At 43.7% G+C, this 16,587-nt stretch overlaps 1 protein-coding gene across 1 annotated transcript in view; it reads right to left on the bottom strand.

Moving 5' to 3' along the window:
- The window catches only part of LOC141165383 (mucin-17-like), a 49,591-nt gene extending 33,541 nt beyond the window's left edge, over positions 1–16,050 (bottom strand). Inside the window, exons 1-3 of the mRNA XM_073650976.1 lie at positions 15,955–16,050; positions 3,865–4,227; positions 2,708–2,809 (exon numbers count right to left, since the gene is read on the bottom strand). Coding sequence (XP_073507077.1) covers positions 2,708–2,809; positions 3,865–4,227; positions 15,955–16,006 — 517 coding nt within the window. The 5' untranslated portion in view covers positions 16,007–16,050. The remainder of the gene's footprint in view (positions 1–2,707; positions 2,810–3,864; positions 4,228–15,954) is intronic.
- Between the last annotated feature and the right edge of the window lie 537 nt (positions 16,051–16,587).

The following is a 16,587-nucleotide window of genomic DNA, read 5'->3' as shown; positions in this document are numbered from 1 at the left end:
TGGCCTCGGTGATGTAAGCCCCGGAAAAAAATCCGCTAGTAACAACAGGTTACTGAGAGGATTTTTAATTCACCGGATTTTGGGTCTGAGATTTAGGAGTGACCAAAAGAGACTGGGTGGGAAATGTCACTCCCATATGCCTGTTGCGCTGTCTATGGTGTTTGGAGAGGGAAAAATCCATTAATGGTGGAAAGTTTCCATGGGTGAACCCATTTTGAACTATTTTGCCTACCCAGTAAAAGGATTGATTTGTTATTTTCTTGTGCCAGAAAAAGGCTGCTGTTTCTTTGCATTTGAATGCTGTGGAAATTTATGTGTGTACCCTAACGGCTGCCAGACAGCTTAAATCCTTACAATCTATATATTTTTTTAATAATTTGTCCCCCACATGATAATAAAAGATCTCTAAGGAATATATACAGTCATGGCCGAAAGTGTTGACACCTTTTGAAAATGAAATATTTCTCCCAGAACATTATTGCAATTGCCCATGTTTTGTTATACACACGTTTATTTCATTTGTATTTATTGGAGCAACACAAAAAAAAAGCTGAGAAAAAAAAGGCAAATTGGACATAATTCCACACAAAAACCCAAAAATGTACTGGACAAAATTGTTGGCACCTTTCCATAATTGTGGATAAACAACTTTGTTTCAAGCATGTGATGCTCGTTCAAAATCACCCGTGGCAAGTAACAGGTGTGGACAATATGAAAATCACTCCTCAAACCAGATAAAAAGGGGAGACATTGAAAAATCTTTGCATTGTGTGTCTGTGTGTGCCACACTAAGCATGGAGAACAGAAAGAGAAGAAGAGAACTGTCTGAGGACTTAAGAACCCAAATTATTGAACAATATCAACAATCTCAAGGCTACAAGTTCATCTCCAGAGATCTTGATGTTCATTTGTCCATGGTGCGAAACATAATCAAGAAGTTTACAACCCATGGTGCTGTAGCAAAGCTCACTGTCCGGCAGAGAAATATTGTTGAAAGGTTGCAACGCAGGATAGTTCAGATGGTGGGTAAGCAACCCCAATCAAGTTCCAAAGAAATTCAAGCTGTCTTGCAGGCTCATGGTGCATCAGTGTAAGCGCAGACTATCTTTTGACATTTGAATGATATGAAATGCTATGGCATCTATGGCTTTTGACACAGAGACATAAAAAAGCTTGACTGCAATTTGCCCACATGTAAGGAAGTAAGCCAAAGTCCTTCTGGAAAACCTTCTTATGGACACTTGAGATCAAGATAGAACTTTTTGGTAAAGCACATTATTCTACTGTTTCCTGAAAATGGAATGAGGCCTACAAAGAAAACACAGTACCTACAGTCAAATATGGTGGAGGGTCAAAGATATTTTGCGGTTTCTTGCTGCTTCTGGCACTGGGTGCCCTGAGTCCTTGACTGTGTACAAGGCATCATGAAATCTGAAGATTACCAAAGGATTTTGGGTTGCAATGTAGTGCCCAGTGTGAGAAAGCTGGGTTTCCATCTTGGGTCTTCCAACAGGACTATGACCCCAAACAAACTTCAATTAGCACCAAGAAATGGTTGGAAACAAAGCATTGGAGTTTTCTGGCCAGCAATGAGTCTGGATCTAAAACCCATTGAACCCCTGTGGAGAGATCTTAAAATTGCTGTTGGGACAGACTTCAAATATGAGAGACCTGGAGCAGTTTGCAGAAGAAGAGTGGTCCAAAATTGTAGTTGAAACGTGGAAGAAGCTTTCAGATGGTTATAGGAAGTGATTGATTGCAGTTATCTATTAAAAGAGTGTGCAACCAAATATTAAGTTGACCAGCTAATTTTTGGGGATTTGCGTGAAATTATGTCCAATTTGGCTTTTTTTCTCTGTTTTTTTTGTGTTGTTCCAATACACACACAGGAAATAAACATTTGTATAACAAAACGTGTGTAATTGAAATCATTTTCTGGAACAATTTCAAGGGTGCCAACACTTTTGGCCATGACTGTGTATGTATGTATGTATGTATTTATATGTGTATAATAGGCTAATATGTAAAGAAGTCCACTATAACGACAGAAGTCAGTGACAACTGATCACCAGTCCTACAAAATAATAAATAATAATACAATTGGCCATGTCCATTAACCTCTTCATGACTTAAGATGCTCTATGCAAGGCTGAAGAAAAACAAGATCAATGATCACCATGCATTAGGAATGAATCCTGTTCATATTGTTGCAGGTGACATTCCAAAAATTGTTGATCCTCTCTGAGAATCGTGTGCAAAGAAAAATTAATCGGCTCATCGAAAAGGTGGAAATTAACCTTCAAAAGTTTATTCTATAAGAATTAAAATGTCCACATGCTGATGATCAAAAGACATCCTGACTTGTTTCTGTAACTCATAACGCCCTTAGTCAATGAAGACCCATGGGAGACCAAATGTTAAAGAAAGATCCACCAATCATGTGGAACACACGTCATGATGAAAAGCACACTTGTCATGCAATATACCGAATTCAATGCAATGTTTGCAACATGAAAAATATCGGATGTCCTAATCAGAAAATAGTTAATATGGGTTTAGAAATAGTTTTTTGGACTATCTTAGACTCTAACATGCAGTGCAGTTTAGTTTGAGTAACTAATAAGAGAAATGTTCTAACAGACGAGAGTTAATAAGCGACAAAGACTGGGAACGTAGATGTAATTTGGAAAGATTGAAAAATACTTACCAATTTCTATTCTTCCTGAGACAAACTCGCAGCGGTCACCATAAAAATTTGAGGAGCAGATACATATTTTATTATTGAAGATGCCCCCGTTCTTACAATCTACTGTAGAAGAGATAATATTGCATGGGCTCAGTACAATGTATAGGAACACAAAACTACCGTTTGCTTGAAGAATGGGTCCTTATACGATTAATAATTAAGTGCAAAGAGGGCATGTTGAGCATCTAGACTATGGGCCAATGCAGGGAGGACAACCAGAACTACAAGTAGTTGTAAGGTGGCCATACATCAAGGATTTTCGACAGACACTGGTAGGTTTGTAAAAGTTATCTTCTTGGATAACAATGCCATAAGTTAAAATGTCAAATCATTGATTGGATTCCTCCAAGATCTTTGACCTGATATGGGTTTTTTATTGATGAGATGTTGAGGACATGAATGATTTTTCAACAATGAAAATACAATATGGCAGATCAACTTTTTGACAGTCAGAAAGAGGTGCTGATAATGGTTTTTGGACCTCTAAAATCTCCAAATAACGTGACCTAGGTGGAAGGTTTTCTAGACTATCCAATAATTACGGTGAAGATTTTACTATTTGAAAGGACAGGACTGGGTTTTTTTTCCCATACCTATAGCTGGCAATATAGATTTTGGTCTTCCATTGGGATATTTTAGACTATTTTTTTTTCCATCCGTCAATATCTTTTTTGGACTTGAACTTGATTGATAGATGTAACCAATCGTGAATATTTCTCAAAAAACTGATCTGCTATGTTCGATTTTTCAATTGTTCAGTGCATACAGGCTGCCATAGTTATCGACAACATGAGACCCGTTTCTCACCCAATGAATTAGCGTTTTGCTCGTTCATTGGGTGATTGGCAATGGCAGCCTATATACAAGGCAAGATTATCATTAAATGAGCATTTTTAACAAGGCTTGTGCACAATTATCTTGCAGTGAAAACAGACCTGCAGGTGGCTAATTGAAATCCCCTTCTGAGACCCAACACATGGGGTATTTATCTGTGAGTCTCCTTCAACTAAGCAACTAACCATTAAGATGGTGGGGTCATAATTTGACAGGAAGCTTGTACCTTGTACTTGTAAAATGATCACCGTTTAAGAACATCTGAAAAGTAAGAAGACACTTACAAGTTGGTTTGGTTCCGGTCGGACTTGTTTTAGTGGTAGACAACGTTTTGTCTCCAGATTCTTCGGGTGTTGTAAACCCATCACCTGATCCTTCTGGAGTTCCGATGGTTTCTGTAGGCTGAGGCGGTAATGTAGATATGTCCCCAGATCCTTCTTCTGAATATATTTCTATGTTCTTCTTCATTCTAGATTTTGTCTGATCATTGTAGGTAACTTTTCTCTCATTCATAAATATAATCACCGGCCTTTCATGATGTTTGTGTTTCTGTATTAAGTCCTCTTGCGAGAACGTGAAATTTCCAGCATTGGTTCTTTGTGTGGACAGCTCTCTAAATTGTCGGTTGTTTTTTAATCTTCCTAGAACTGTGGAGAAATTAGGCAATTAAAGGATTAAAGAGATTTTGTAGTATCTTTGCAATATTTTATTTTTTTGCTGGCTGAATGTGCCGATTGGAAAATGGTCCGTACAATCAATTTGGCAAATTTAGAGAGAAGAATTATCCATGCACTCTTTACTGGCAATGTCTCAACATGAGTATACCGACTAGAGATGAGCGTTGTTCGACTCAAACTGTTCGCCAATCTCAAATTCGAGCTGTTTTGGGCGGTGTTCGAGCCGTTCGGCGAACACGAACGATTTGAAAAAAATTCGGCTGTTCGAGGTTATGTTCGATAACTGTTCGTGCACCAAAATCATAACTGGATTTTTTCTCAGTAATGATGAAAATTAATGTTAATACGCAGTTTGAGTGTACAGCGGGGAATGGGGAGGGGCAGTGGATGGATCTCTTTAGGAATAATGAAGATCTCCATTTTTTTTTCTCTTTCCCGCATTTACAGTGGGGAGGTGCAATCTGTCAGCCTATCAGCAGCGCACACACGGAGCGAAGTGCTTTTTTTCACACAAGCAAGGGCATGTGTCATTGGCAGTGTATGTCACATGTCCTTGCCCTATAAGACCCAGCCATTTTCCCCGTCGCCACCATTTTCTCACTGCTGCAGCTGCGTGTTAGACGGCACCGCTGTTGCTGTGTGCGCTATACCTTGTTAATTTCAAGCCAATTTTCGCACAAATCTACAGATAGCTTGGGAGTAGGGAATAGTTGTGATTGCAGTCCTTTTAAGGACTAGGTTACAGCATTTCCTTAGACTTTTATCAGGCAGGTCTGTGCTCTTAAATAGATAGGTTGGGAGTAAAGACTAATTGTAATTGCAGTCCTTTTCAGGACTAAGTTACATCAGTTCCTATCAGTTTTTGCCAGGCAGGTCTGTGCCAGTCCTGTGTAAGTTTTTTTCACAGCATTTGGCTAAATCTAGCAAAGCTAATCCTTTTTGGCCTATTGCAGAGTGTGTTAGTCAGTGGAGTAGCCTATCTGTGTTGCAAGCTACACCACCTGTGTATAGAATACCAATTGTTTTACTGCACCTAGTGAAGTAAAATCTTTTGGGCATAGCATCATTCTATTAGTCCATCTATACTGACCTCCATCAGGTTGCAAATTGAATATAATTTTTTTCTGCATCTAGCTCTGAAAAAATATTTGGGCTTCTAGCAGTGTGTGGGACTTGCTCTATTAGTCAATCTATACTGACCTCCACCAGGTTGCAAACTGAATATAATTTTTTCTGCATCTAGCTCTGAAAAAATATTTGGGCTTCTAGCAGTGTGTGGGACTTTCTCTATTAGTCCATCTATACTAACCTCCATCAGTTTGCAAATTCAATATAATTTTTTTCTGCATCTAGCTCTGAAATAATATTTGGGCTTCTAGCAGTATGTGGGACTTGGTTTATTAGTCCATCTATACTGACCTCCATCAGGTTGCAAATTGAATATATTTTTTTTCTGCATCTAGCTCTGAAAAAATATTTGGGCTTCTAGCAGTGTGTGGGACTTGGTCTAATAGTCCATCTATACTGACCTCCATCAGGTTGCAAATTAAAAATATTTTTTTTCTGCATCTAGCTCTGAAAAAATATTTGGGCTTCTAGCAGTGTGTGGGACTTGTTCTTTTAGTCCATCTATACTGACCTCCATCAGGTTGCAAATTGAATATAATTTTTTTCTGCATCTAGCTCTGAAAAAATATTTGGGCTTCTAGCAGTGCGTGGGACTTGGTCTATTAGTCCATCTATACTGACCTCCATCAGGTTGCAAATTGAATATAATTTTTTTCTGCATCTATCCCAGCCAATAGTTTTGGCCTAATACCACAGTTTGGCCACTCAGCTCTGCTCGGTTCCCATCCATTGTTTTTTTGTGCAAACAACTCCAGAGTTGTGAATTAGTTAACCACCAAAATGAGTGGAAAAAGGCCTGCTGCTGGTGGAAAGGGGAATAGGCGTGTTGGGAAGGGGAAAAAAGGTTGTGTCCGTGGGGTAGGTGTTAAAGCAACAGTACATCTGCAGAAGAAAGACCATCTTCCAGCCAAACTAAAATGTCTACTTCTTTTAGCGGACAATGTGATAAGATCCCTTTCTTACGGCCACGCCAATCGCTACAAATTCCAGATGAGGCACAAAAACAGCAGGTGCTTCAACGGATATCAAGTGCTCCTTTAAGTGGGCTCTCCTCAACATCAACTTCAACATCACAAATACTCCAGTCCTCAGAGGTGTCACCCCAATCGCACTTGCTTCCTCACACCTCCCAAATCTCCAGCTGCCCGTCTGAGTATGAGGTAGAACAGATGGTTGAGTCTGCAGAGCTGTTTACTCATACTATAGCCTGGGAATCAGAGGTCGGCTCCAGCGCTTCTGTGAATCCAGACGAGGAAATGATCTGCACTGATGCCCAGAATTTTTATGAGTCGGATCCAGGACCATACGCAGAAGGTTCTGACCATAAGGTAGACCCTCATTCCCAAACTGTAACTCCTGTTGGTGGAGACAATGAGGAAGACGATGATGAGACTCAAATACATGATTGGAGCGAGAACTTTAGTTTTTTGTCAGGGCAGGAACAGGTTGGCTCTGAGGACGACAGGTGTGATAACACACAGGGTGATGATGATGAGTTGGAGATCCCACTTACTGTCAACCCACAGTCAGCCAAGAGATGAGGTCAGCAGAGGAGGTGGAGAAGAATGCTAGTGACGACGAGGTCAGGTTGCGCCTTCCTGGACAGAGACGTAGTACTGGAAGCATGTCAACAACTGCATCCTCAAAACACAACTCTGCCTCTCACCACAAGTCGTGGTGGCTCTTCAGGTCGCATGGGTGCTAAGCCTTGCATAGCCTGGGCATTTTTTCAGATCGATAAAGATGACCCAACTCATGTTATCTGTAACATTTGTCAGCAAATGCTAAGTAGAGGCCAAAAAATACATAGTTTGAGTACTTCATGCATGAACCGGCACATGGACATGAAGCATAAGTTGCAGTGGGAAGCTCACTGTGCTACAATGCGGCCTAGCCGGCCGGGCCAACCGCCATCTGCCACATCTTGTGCATCCGCGGCCTCTTCATCCTTTGTGACTGGGGGGACAGCAGTCACACCTGTTTTGGGACGCAGACCTGCCACCTCTTTACCCGCAACAGCCAGCGTGATTGGCAGGTCATCATTTTCTTTGGAGGTGGTGTTGAGCGCTGTCCGACATCGATAGCACCACCTTTGGATCAAGGCAACCTAACATGTCCGCCTGTATCTTCCTCACAGACCGGCAGTTTGCCGGGGACACCCTTATCAACCCCGTCTAAGCACAACAGCCAGCCCTCGGTCCCTCAGATGTGGACAAGTAAAAGACCATTTCCTCCTAGCCATGAGAAAGCTAAGAGGTTGAATTTCACCATCTGCAAGCTGTTGGCTACAGAAATGCTGCATTTCCACCTGGTGGACACAGAGGATTTTCGAGACCTTATGTCCATCGCAGTGACCCAGTACCAGATGCCCAGTCGGCAATACTTCTCAAAGAATGGTGTGCCTGCGCTCCACCAGCATGTCGCACATAACATCACCGCTTCTTTGAGAAACTCTGTGTGTGACAGGGTGCATTTCACCACAGACACTTGGACGAGTAGGCATGGACAGGGGCGTTACATGTCGCTGACTGGGCACTGGGTAACTATGGTGACAGCAGGACAAGGGGCTGCTGTCCAAGTCTTGCCGTCCCCACGAGTTGTGCGTCAATCCTCTTTATCTCAAAGTTCCTCCACTGCTTCTGCCTCCTCAACCTCCTCTCGGTCCTCCACCTGCACCCAAAGCCTGTCTGGTCATGCCACAAGCTTTCTAACTGCGCAGAAGGGATCCTGCACACCTCCTTACTATGCTGGCAGTAGGGCTCAACGTCATCAGGCGGTTTTTACTTTTAAATGTCTGGAAAATGTGAGTCACACAGCTGAGGAGTTGTGGTCAGCTCTGGAGAACCAATTTCATGAATGGTTGTCTCCACTGGACCTGAAACCAGGGAAGGCTGTGTGTGACAATGCTGCAAACCTGGGTGCGGCCCTTCGCTGGGGCAATGTCACACACGTGCCTTGTATGGCTCACATGTTGAACCTGGTTGTCCAGCAATTTTTAGCACACTATCCCGGACTAGATGGCCTTCTGCAGAGGGCATGGTTGCTGTGTGCTCACTTCCGCCGTTCGCATCCCGCAGCTAAGCGACTTACATCTCTACAGAAGTCGTTGGGCCTGCCACTTCACCGGCTAAAATGCCATGTGCCTACCCGGTGGAATTCAACTCTGCACATGTTGCAGCGACTGTGGCAGCACCGACAAGCCCTGGTGCAATACATTCTGACGTATAGCCTGGGCCAACGAGATCCAGAGGTGGGGCAAATCACGCTGGAGGAGTGGTCTCAGATCAGGGACCTATGCACCCTTCTGCACAGTTTTGAAATGGCGAAGAAGATGTTTAGTGCTGACGATGCCATTATCAGCATGACTATTTCGGTGATTTACATGCTGGAGCACATGTTAAACAGAATTTGGAGTCAGGTGGTGGCACAAGAAGAGGTGGAGGAAGAAGAGGAGGAGTTGTATGCGGAAGGGCTAACATCTGCAAGGTCCAGACGGTCGGCAGCACCAAGGTGGCAGGCATGTGAGGGTGGGGGAGATGGTTTTACCAGGGCGCATGGTAGCAGCCAAACTAGTGAGGAAGGTGCAGGAGCCCAGGAAGAAGTGGAGGACGAACTGATGGAAGCATCAGATGAGAGAGACCTTGATCACATTTCTGTTGTGCGAGGTTGGGGGGAGAGGACAGAGGAAGGAAGCATGATTGTTACCTCGCCACCAACACAACAGGGACTTGGTGCTCCTGGATGCGAAAGACACATGAGTGCCTTCTTGCTGCACTACAACATGACCCTCGAATTGTGAGAATTAGAAATAATCCTGACAGCTGGGTGGCCACACTGTTTGATCCCCGGTACAAAAGTAAATTTGCAGAAATTATTCCTGCCATAGAAAGGAATGCACGCATGCAGGAGTATCAGCAGAGACTGTTGCAGAATCTTACATGCGCTTTTCCACAAAACACCAGTGGTGCACGTAGTGAATCTCACATTTCCAACTTGCCAACCATGGGACCGTCGAGTGTTCAGCACTCAAACCGTAACAGAAATACTGTATCTGCTGGTAACATCAAGTTTGCGGAATCATTTCACCACTTTTTTAGCCCATCCTTTGCAAGGCCACAGGAGACAAGAAGTCTGACACATAGTCAACGCCTAGAGACGATGGTACAGGAGTATCTCCAAGTAAACATTGAAGCCATGACTGTGTCACTGGACCCTTGCTCTTTTTGGGCTTCCAATCTGGATAAATGGCTGGAGCTCGCCACTTACGCCTTGGAGATCTTGTCATGCCCCGCAGCCAGCGTTCTGTCTGAACGTGTGTTCAGCGCTGCTGGTGGTGTGCTGGTGGTGTGCTGACAGATAAGCGCAAGTGGCTCTCCACTGATAATGTAGACAGACTCACGTTCATAAAGATGAACAAATCATGGATCCGAAACGACTTTTCTACCCCTGTGTCATCCTGGGGAGAGTAAAAGCTTGATGATTGGTTAAAATCACCTCACCAACCGTTTTAAGCTTTCAAATTACTAATCATGTTTATCTGCATCTTGGCTGGAAAATAATTTGGGCTTTGTAGCAGTGTGCAGTACTGATTCTATTAGGCCATCTATACTAAGCTCCACCAGATTTAAAATTACTAATCATGTTTATCTGTATCTTGGCTGGAAAATAATTTGGGCTTTGTAGCAGTGTGCAGTACTGATTCTATTAGGCCATCTATACTAAGCTCCACCAGATTTAAAATTAATAATAATTTTTAGCTGCATCTAGCCCGGAAAAAAAATTTTGGGGCTCTGAGATGCGCAAGACACATAAGTGCCTTCTTGCTGCACTACCTGCAACATGACCCTCAGATTGTCAGAATTCGAAGTAATCCTGACTACTGGGTTGCCACACTCTTAGATCCCCCACATTCTTCGATCATCCTTTTCATCTTAATAAAGACCAAAAAAATGGTCATTTTTGAAATTATAAGCATTAGCAGGTTATTAGAAACTGAAATCAAACAGTTTTCAACTCAAAAATTTATTCTAGGTGATGATACATTTGCACATAGGACCCCTTGTTCGAAAGGAGCTTCTGAACTCTCTCGTCCATTGAATTTGTCAGGTTTTGGATGGTTTCTGCTTCAATTGTTTTGCATGAGGACAGAATACACTCCCAGAGCTGTTGCTTAGATGTGAACTGCCTCCCGCCATCATAGACACTCCTTTTGATGATGCTCCAGAGGTTCTGAGTGGGGTAGAGGTCAGGGGAGCATGGGGGTCACACCATAAGTTTGTCCCCTTTTATGCCCATATCAGGCAGAGATGCAGATGTGTTATGTGCAGCATGAGACGGTGCATTATCATGCATGAAAATGATCTTGCTGTGGACTACACGGTTCTTCTACTTGAACAATGGTTGGAAGTGCTGTTTGAGAACCTCCACATACATTATGGAGTTCATCTTTACCCCTTCAGGGATCCTAAAGGGGCCGACAATCTCTTTCCCCATGATTCCAGCCCAAAACATTACTCCACCTCCTGCTTGTTGGCGCTGTAGCCGTGTTTGCGTGGGGTGTCCATCAACCAGCCACCCTCCACTCCATCCATCTGGACCATCGAGCGTTGCATGGCACTCATCCGTGAACAAAACAGTTTTGAAATAAGTCTTCATGTAATGTTTGGCCCACTGGAGCCGTTTCTGCTTGTGTGCAGTAGATAGAGGAGGTCGACAGGATGGCGTACGCACAGCTGCAAACCTCTGAAGGACCCTGCATCTTGTTGTTCGGGGGACGTTGGAGGCACCAGCAGCTTCAAAAACTTGTCTGCTGCTATGACAAGGCTTTTTTGCCGCTGCTCTTTTAACCTGACGTAATTGCCTGTAGGAAAGAGTCCTCAATTTTCCCTTATCAGCACGCACACGTGTGTACTGTGAATCAGCTACATACTTCTTGATTGCCAAGACACTTGATCCTCATCATCGCACAATGTTGATTGTAGTCATGCCTTGACCTAAACACTCCACAATTTGTTGCTTCTCAGCAGCCGACACATCCTTTTTCTTTCCCATTTTGGCAGAAAATGTAGGCTGCTTAATAATGTGGGACAGCCTTCTTAAGTAGTCTTGCCTTTCATTGGACACACCTGCCAAACTAATTAGCACAAGTGTCTGCAATTGCTTACAGTGATATAAAGAGCCCTGACACACATCACCATCAATGAGTTTAACTGACAAGCAAACAAATTCTTCCCTTATCACTCCTAAACACTTTTTGCATAATAATTTGGAACACAGTGTACATGTGCTTTTCCACAAAACACCAGTGGTTCATGTAGTGAATCTTTCAGTTCTAACTTGCCAACTGTGGTCTGTATGGAGTTCTTCAATAAAGGGCCCAAAATTGAGATAACATATACGGGAGATGTCTCTATGAATAGGAATTCCTAAGTATTTGATACCCTGTGAGGGCCAGGCAAAGGGAAAGTTGGACTGGATGGAATCCTGTATGGATTTGGGGAGGGAGACATCGAGGGCCTCAGACTTCGCTGCATTGATTTTAAAATTTGACCATGTAACAAAGTGATCTATTTCAGCCATAACAGCAGGGATGGATATATGTGATTGAGTGATATATACTAGGACATCATCAGCAAATAGAGAGCACTTGTACTCGGTGCCTCCCACCTCAATCCACCTAATATTGGGGTTATGGCGAATTGATGTGAGCAGGTGCTCCGTCACTAGGATGTATAAGAGAGGGGACAGAGGACATCCCTGCCTTGTCCCATTGGTGATTATGAAAGGTGATGAAAATGTTCTGACGCGCCCCCTGGGCCTTGGGACACCCGGAGCCGGACCCTTTTTGGTGGATGCTGGTGGTTGTAGTCTCCATGGCGGCGACCCGGTTCCATGGCTCAGGGCGGTCAAACCAGTGGCGGAACAATTTATGTGGTTTTGATGTTTAAATGTCCGACTACGCCACCCGTGGATTGCGATCAGAGTGAACCGCCGCTGCAGGGCAGACCGCTGAGGCTGGTGTTGTGGGTGCAGCAGAGCGTAGCATATCTCCCCACGGGAGGAGTATAGCCTCAGGGCAGTGTATGCGGAGGATGGGGGTGATGGTGCAGGGCAGCAGCAGTAATGACACGGAGTCAGTGATGCAGTCCAGGGCCTTTACTCACAGTTCTTATTATCCAGACCACTTCTGCAGGTAACAGCTGCCCACGTCGTACTGTGCTCACTAGGTGAGGGGCTCAGACAACTCCCAGATAACTTTGGAGCGCTTCACAGGACCCCCTTTGTGTGTCCTTTGTCTGGCCTTTCTTACCAACCCTTCTGTCCGGCTGCCTCGGGCCTCCTCTTGGTAAACTTGGCACCAGTTTCCCTGACTTTATGTGGTGCCTTCCTAGCGGGTGTAGCGAGGGGCTGCACCACATAAAATGTCACAGCCTCCGATTTCTAGCTGAGGGTCGTTTCCCGCCTCCACTAGTTTCGGGGACCGGTCTCCCCCTTGGGCTTGACCCCTCCACGCAGGTGGATTCGGGCGTGCGGTGGCGACTCGCTCGTCCACACCCCTGGGATCCCTTTTTTCCTCGTTCCTGGAGCCTTCTCCGCTCCTCTTCCTTCCTTCTCCCTCTTCCAGGCCTGGGCCTCTGTTACTAGGCCCGCCTCCGGAGCAGAGCTCATGCAGAGCCCCTGCTCCCTGTCACTTCTGCTCAGACTTCTCTGCACTGAACTAAGATGGTGCCCACCTTTTATACTCCCTTCTCAATGCACCCAGGAACTGCTTCCTCCCTGCTCCTGCACTACAGGGTTCCCCTTCCTCAGTGTTCCCTCCCCCCACTCCAGCCAGGGACAGGGACTGTCGTGCCCATCTCAGGGGCATATTGGTCACCCTGCCCCATGGCAATGTGGTGTAATGCATGCAGGTGTCGGGTCCTGATCCACATTCCATCCTTACCTGAGAGTGAGATATCACACCTCTGGGTGAGGTGCAATACCTCTGTAGCAACTGAGCCCTCAGGCTGCTACAGTTCCAATTATCTTCAGCCTAGGTGACGTATTGCGATACAGGGCCGTGATTTTGGCTATAAAAGGGTCCCCTAGACCCCTACCCCAAGCTTTTTAAGAGAATAATATATGGCGTGCCAGGAGACTCTATGGAATGCTTTCCCAGCATCCAGCGAGAGTATCTAATTACAAATTTTTAACTGCATCTAGCCCAGGAAATACTTTGTGCCTAGTAGCAGTGTCTGCTAGTCAGCGGATTATCCCGGCTGTTAAGCAAGCTACACCACCTGTAGTTTGGACACTTAGTTTTTTCAAAGGAAATGCTTCGGGACCACGGGATACTCAGTGAAGAGCATCAGGAGGCACCCCAAGGCATAGGGGCTGGGACTGGCGGTAGGATGCCTTGTGGTGGACAGCCGAGCTCAATCCTTATAAAAGCTTTTTAACTGCAGCAGCTTTAGTGGATGCTACTGGAGCTGGAATTACGCGGCTGCTAGCATGAGACTTGCCCTCCAATAGATACTTGTAAAAGGATTTAAAGTATATTCATTCAAATTAGAGAGACAATTTAAATTAAAAAGCTTAGAGCTGCCTCCACCACAGGGGGGCTCGCTCGACCCACCAGCAGACAGGCACCAGTATTGGGAGAGGGGGGCTGGCCGTCAGGGTCCACCGCGGCTCTGGCACAAACCCGGCGACACGGAGGTGGCACGGGCAGGAACGGACTGGCCGTGTCGTCTTCTCACTTTTTGGATTTTAGAAGGGCATGACATGCCTATATCTGTGTCTCCCCCTCCTTTTACTCCTCCACCTCTTTTCTTTTCGCATGACTATATGTACTTGTCACTTTTCCATGTGTTAGTTATGTCTTCTGAGCAGTTTGTCAGCTTTTGGACACCTTTGAAGGTGTTTTCTATGTGTTTCTATGTGTTTTTGTATGCCTGCCATTGGTTTTAACGGTGTTCGAAGGTGTTCGACGAACAGTTCGACGAACAGTTCGGCGAACACACGGGTGTTCGACGAACCGAACCGAACTCGAACACTACGGGGGTGTCTCAACACTAATACCGACTTCTTAGAAGAGTCTTTGGCATTAAGATGATCAAAAGTCTTCAGTATTCAGTTATGATTTATGAAGAAACCTAACAGTTATGGTGCATTTAGGCGTACCAATTTTGGCTTGTCAACGCACCATAATGAGTGCTGATATTCAAGTCCATCGGCTCTCATTTACTGGACTGGTCTGTTTCCCCAGACCGACCTATTCTCATGGGAACAGAAAGATCATTAGCTGGAGTGCTCACTCTCCATACAGCATCATATCATTGGCAGTACATCGTCCAGTGAAAACAGGAGACTGCTTTCACTGGACGATGTACAGCCGATAAAAATTTTGGTACCAGAATATTAAAAAAATTACAATAAGAACGAGCGTTTTGCTAGTTCATGGGGTCAACACTGGCATGTTTACAGGACCATGCTCATTAACTGATTATTTTTTCATTTCTAGATTCACCAAAAGTGTTCATTTTATCTGCAGCACCCCCGCAGGCCAAATTAAGAATTACATAGTGCCCACTAAACTGTATCCGCTTTCCACTCTCACTAAAGGCTCGTTGAAATGATCGCATTTCCGTGAAAAAAACGGACAGCACTTGGACCTATGTTATTCAGTGGGGCAGTGCAGCTGAGCGATTTTTTTTTTTTATTGATCAGATGTGTGTGTGAAAAAAAATCAGACGAGACTTGCCCTTTCAAGTCTATGGATGCACAAAAAAAGTCAGATGACGTATGGAGCCACAGGATATCATCCATTTTTTACGGATACATTGCAATTCTGTAAGATGGGAAAATGTAGATGGTCTTGTAAATGATTAATAGCTTCTGCTGTAAAAAACGGTTGCATACGGTATGAAAAGTGAAAAAAAAAGTAAGCTGATTTTTCTGGATGAAACATTAAATGATTTCTTATATGCTTGTGTGAACCTTCCCTAAGTCAAGTGCAGACGAGCGTATGAAAAATTGTCCGAGATTCATGCAGAAAACTTGGACGATTTCCATCCTAATTTCATCCGTGTGTCTTTTTTTTACGTCCATGTGACATCTGATTTTATTTTATAATGCGCCCATAGATTTGAATGGGTGAATCTCATCCAATATTCACAGAAAAGTAATGCATGCTGTTATTTTTTTTTTTTTTATCACAAACCCTATTGAATAACTTGGGTCGGTGTGCTGTCCGTGTACTATCCGATCCAAAATCGGACAGCACATGTCAGATTTATACGCTCGTCTACATGAGCCCTAAGAGATGGGAATCCTTAGCAGAGGACCCCTCACTACTAACTTAAATTTTCCTATTAGGGTATAGAAAATTAGGTTTTCTTTAGAGGCTCCTACTCATGGCAAATTCATGGGCACAGAGAGCATAAATGAGCTTTATGATGCTGTTGTATTGCCTGCCTATGATTTCCAACTGACAATACCCAAAGTAAAATTTCTAAAAATGTATAAAAAATATATATATAAAAAAAAGACAGCTCCTATAACATTACAATGTAATAAAAAGAGAATTACCTGCAACCTGCAAGGCAAACCCAACCGCGACTGTGAAGACCACGGCTTTCATTTCTAAATCGTCCTTTCCCAACAGGATAAATAAACCATATGAGAAGAGAACATGATAAATTAACTTATTTTATAGGTCATCCAGGAGACATAATTTACATACAATCATATACTTTATACACTAATGGTTTATTACATACTGCTATTTATAGCACACGTCAGTACTATGTCATGGTACGCCAAGACTTCAAGGTCTGTGACATTTGGCAGTTCCTCAATCACTTCGTCAATGCACCCCGAGAAGTTTACCTCTAGCCATTTCCTTAGGTTATGTTGTTTATTGATGATTTTTTTTTCTAGTCTGTGCATGATTCTTCTTTAATAATTTACATAAGACTCACCTGATTTTCTTCCTTATCATATCTTACATCATAGAGTTTTATTTTTTTGAATTCTTGATTACCCTTCTTTGATATAGTTCAGTTGGGCTTCAAGGACGCAGACTATATTTCCATATTTTTCCCAAGGCATTTCGATGTTGCCTAAAGCGTTTCAGTGAAAAAATTTTTTTCTGTTCTTTTGTCTTTCCCGTCTCTTTTTCCATTAACTTTTTTCTTTTTACATTTGTAGAGGTCAGTACAA

This window comes from Phyllobates terribilis, unplaced genomic scaffold (assembly GCF_046119375.1).
Source record: "Phyllobates terribilis strain yellow unplaced genomic scaffold, ASM4611937v1 Scaffold_11__3_contigs__length_659146591, whole genome shotgun sequence".
Taxonomy (NCBI): Eukaryota; Metazoa; Chordata; class Amphibia; order Anura; family Dendrobatidae; genus Phyllobates; species Phyllobates terribilis.
Note: the sequence above shows the minus strand (reverse complement) of the source record. Positions and strands in the feature narration are given on the sequence as shown.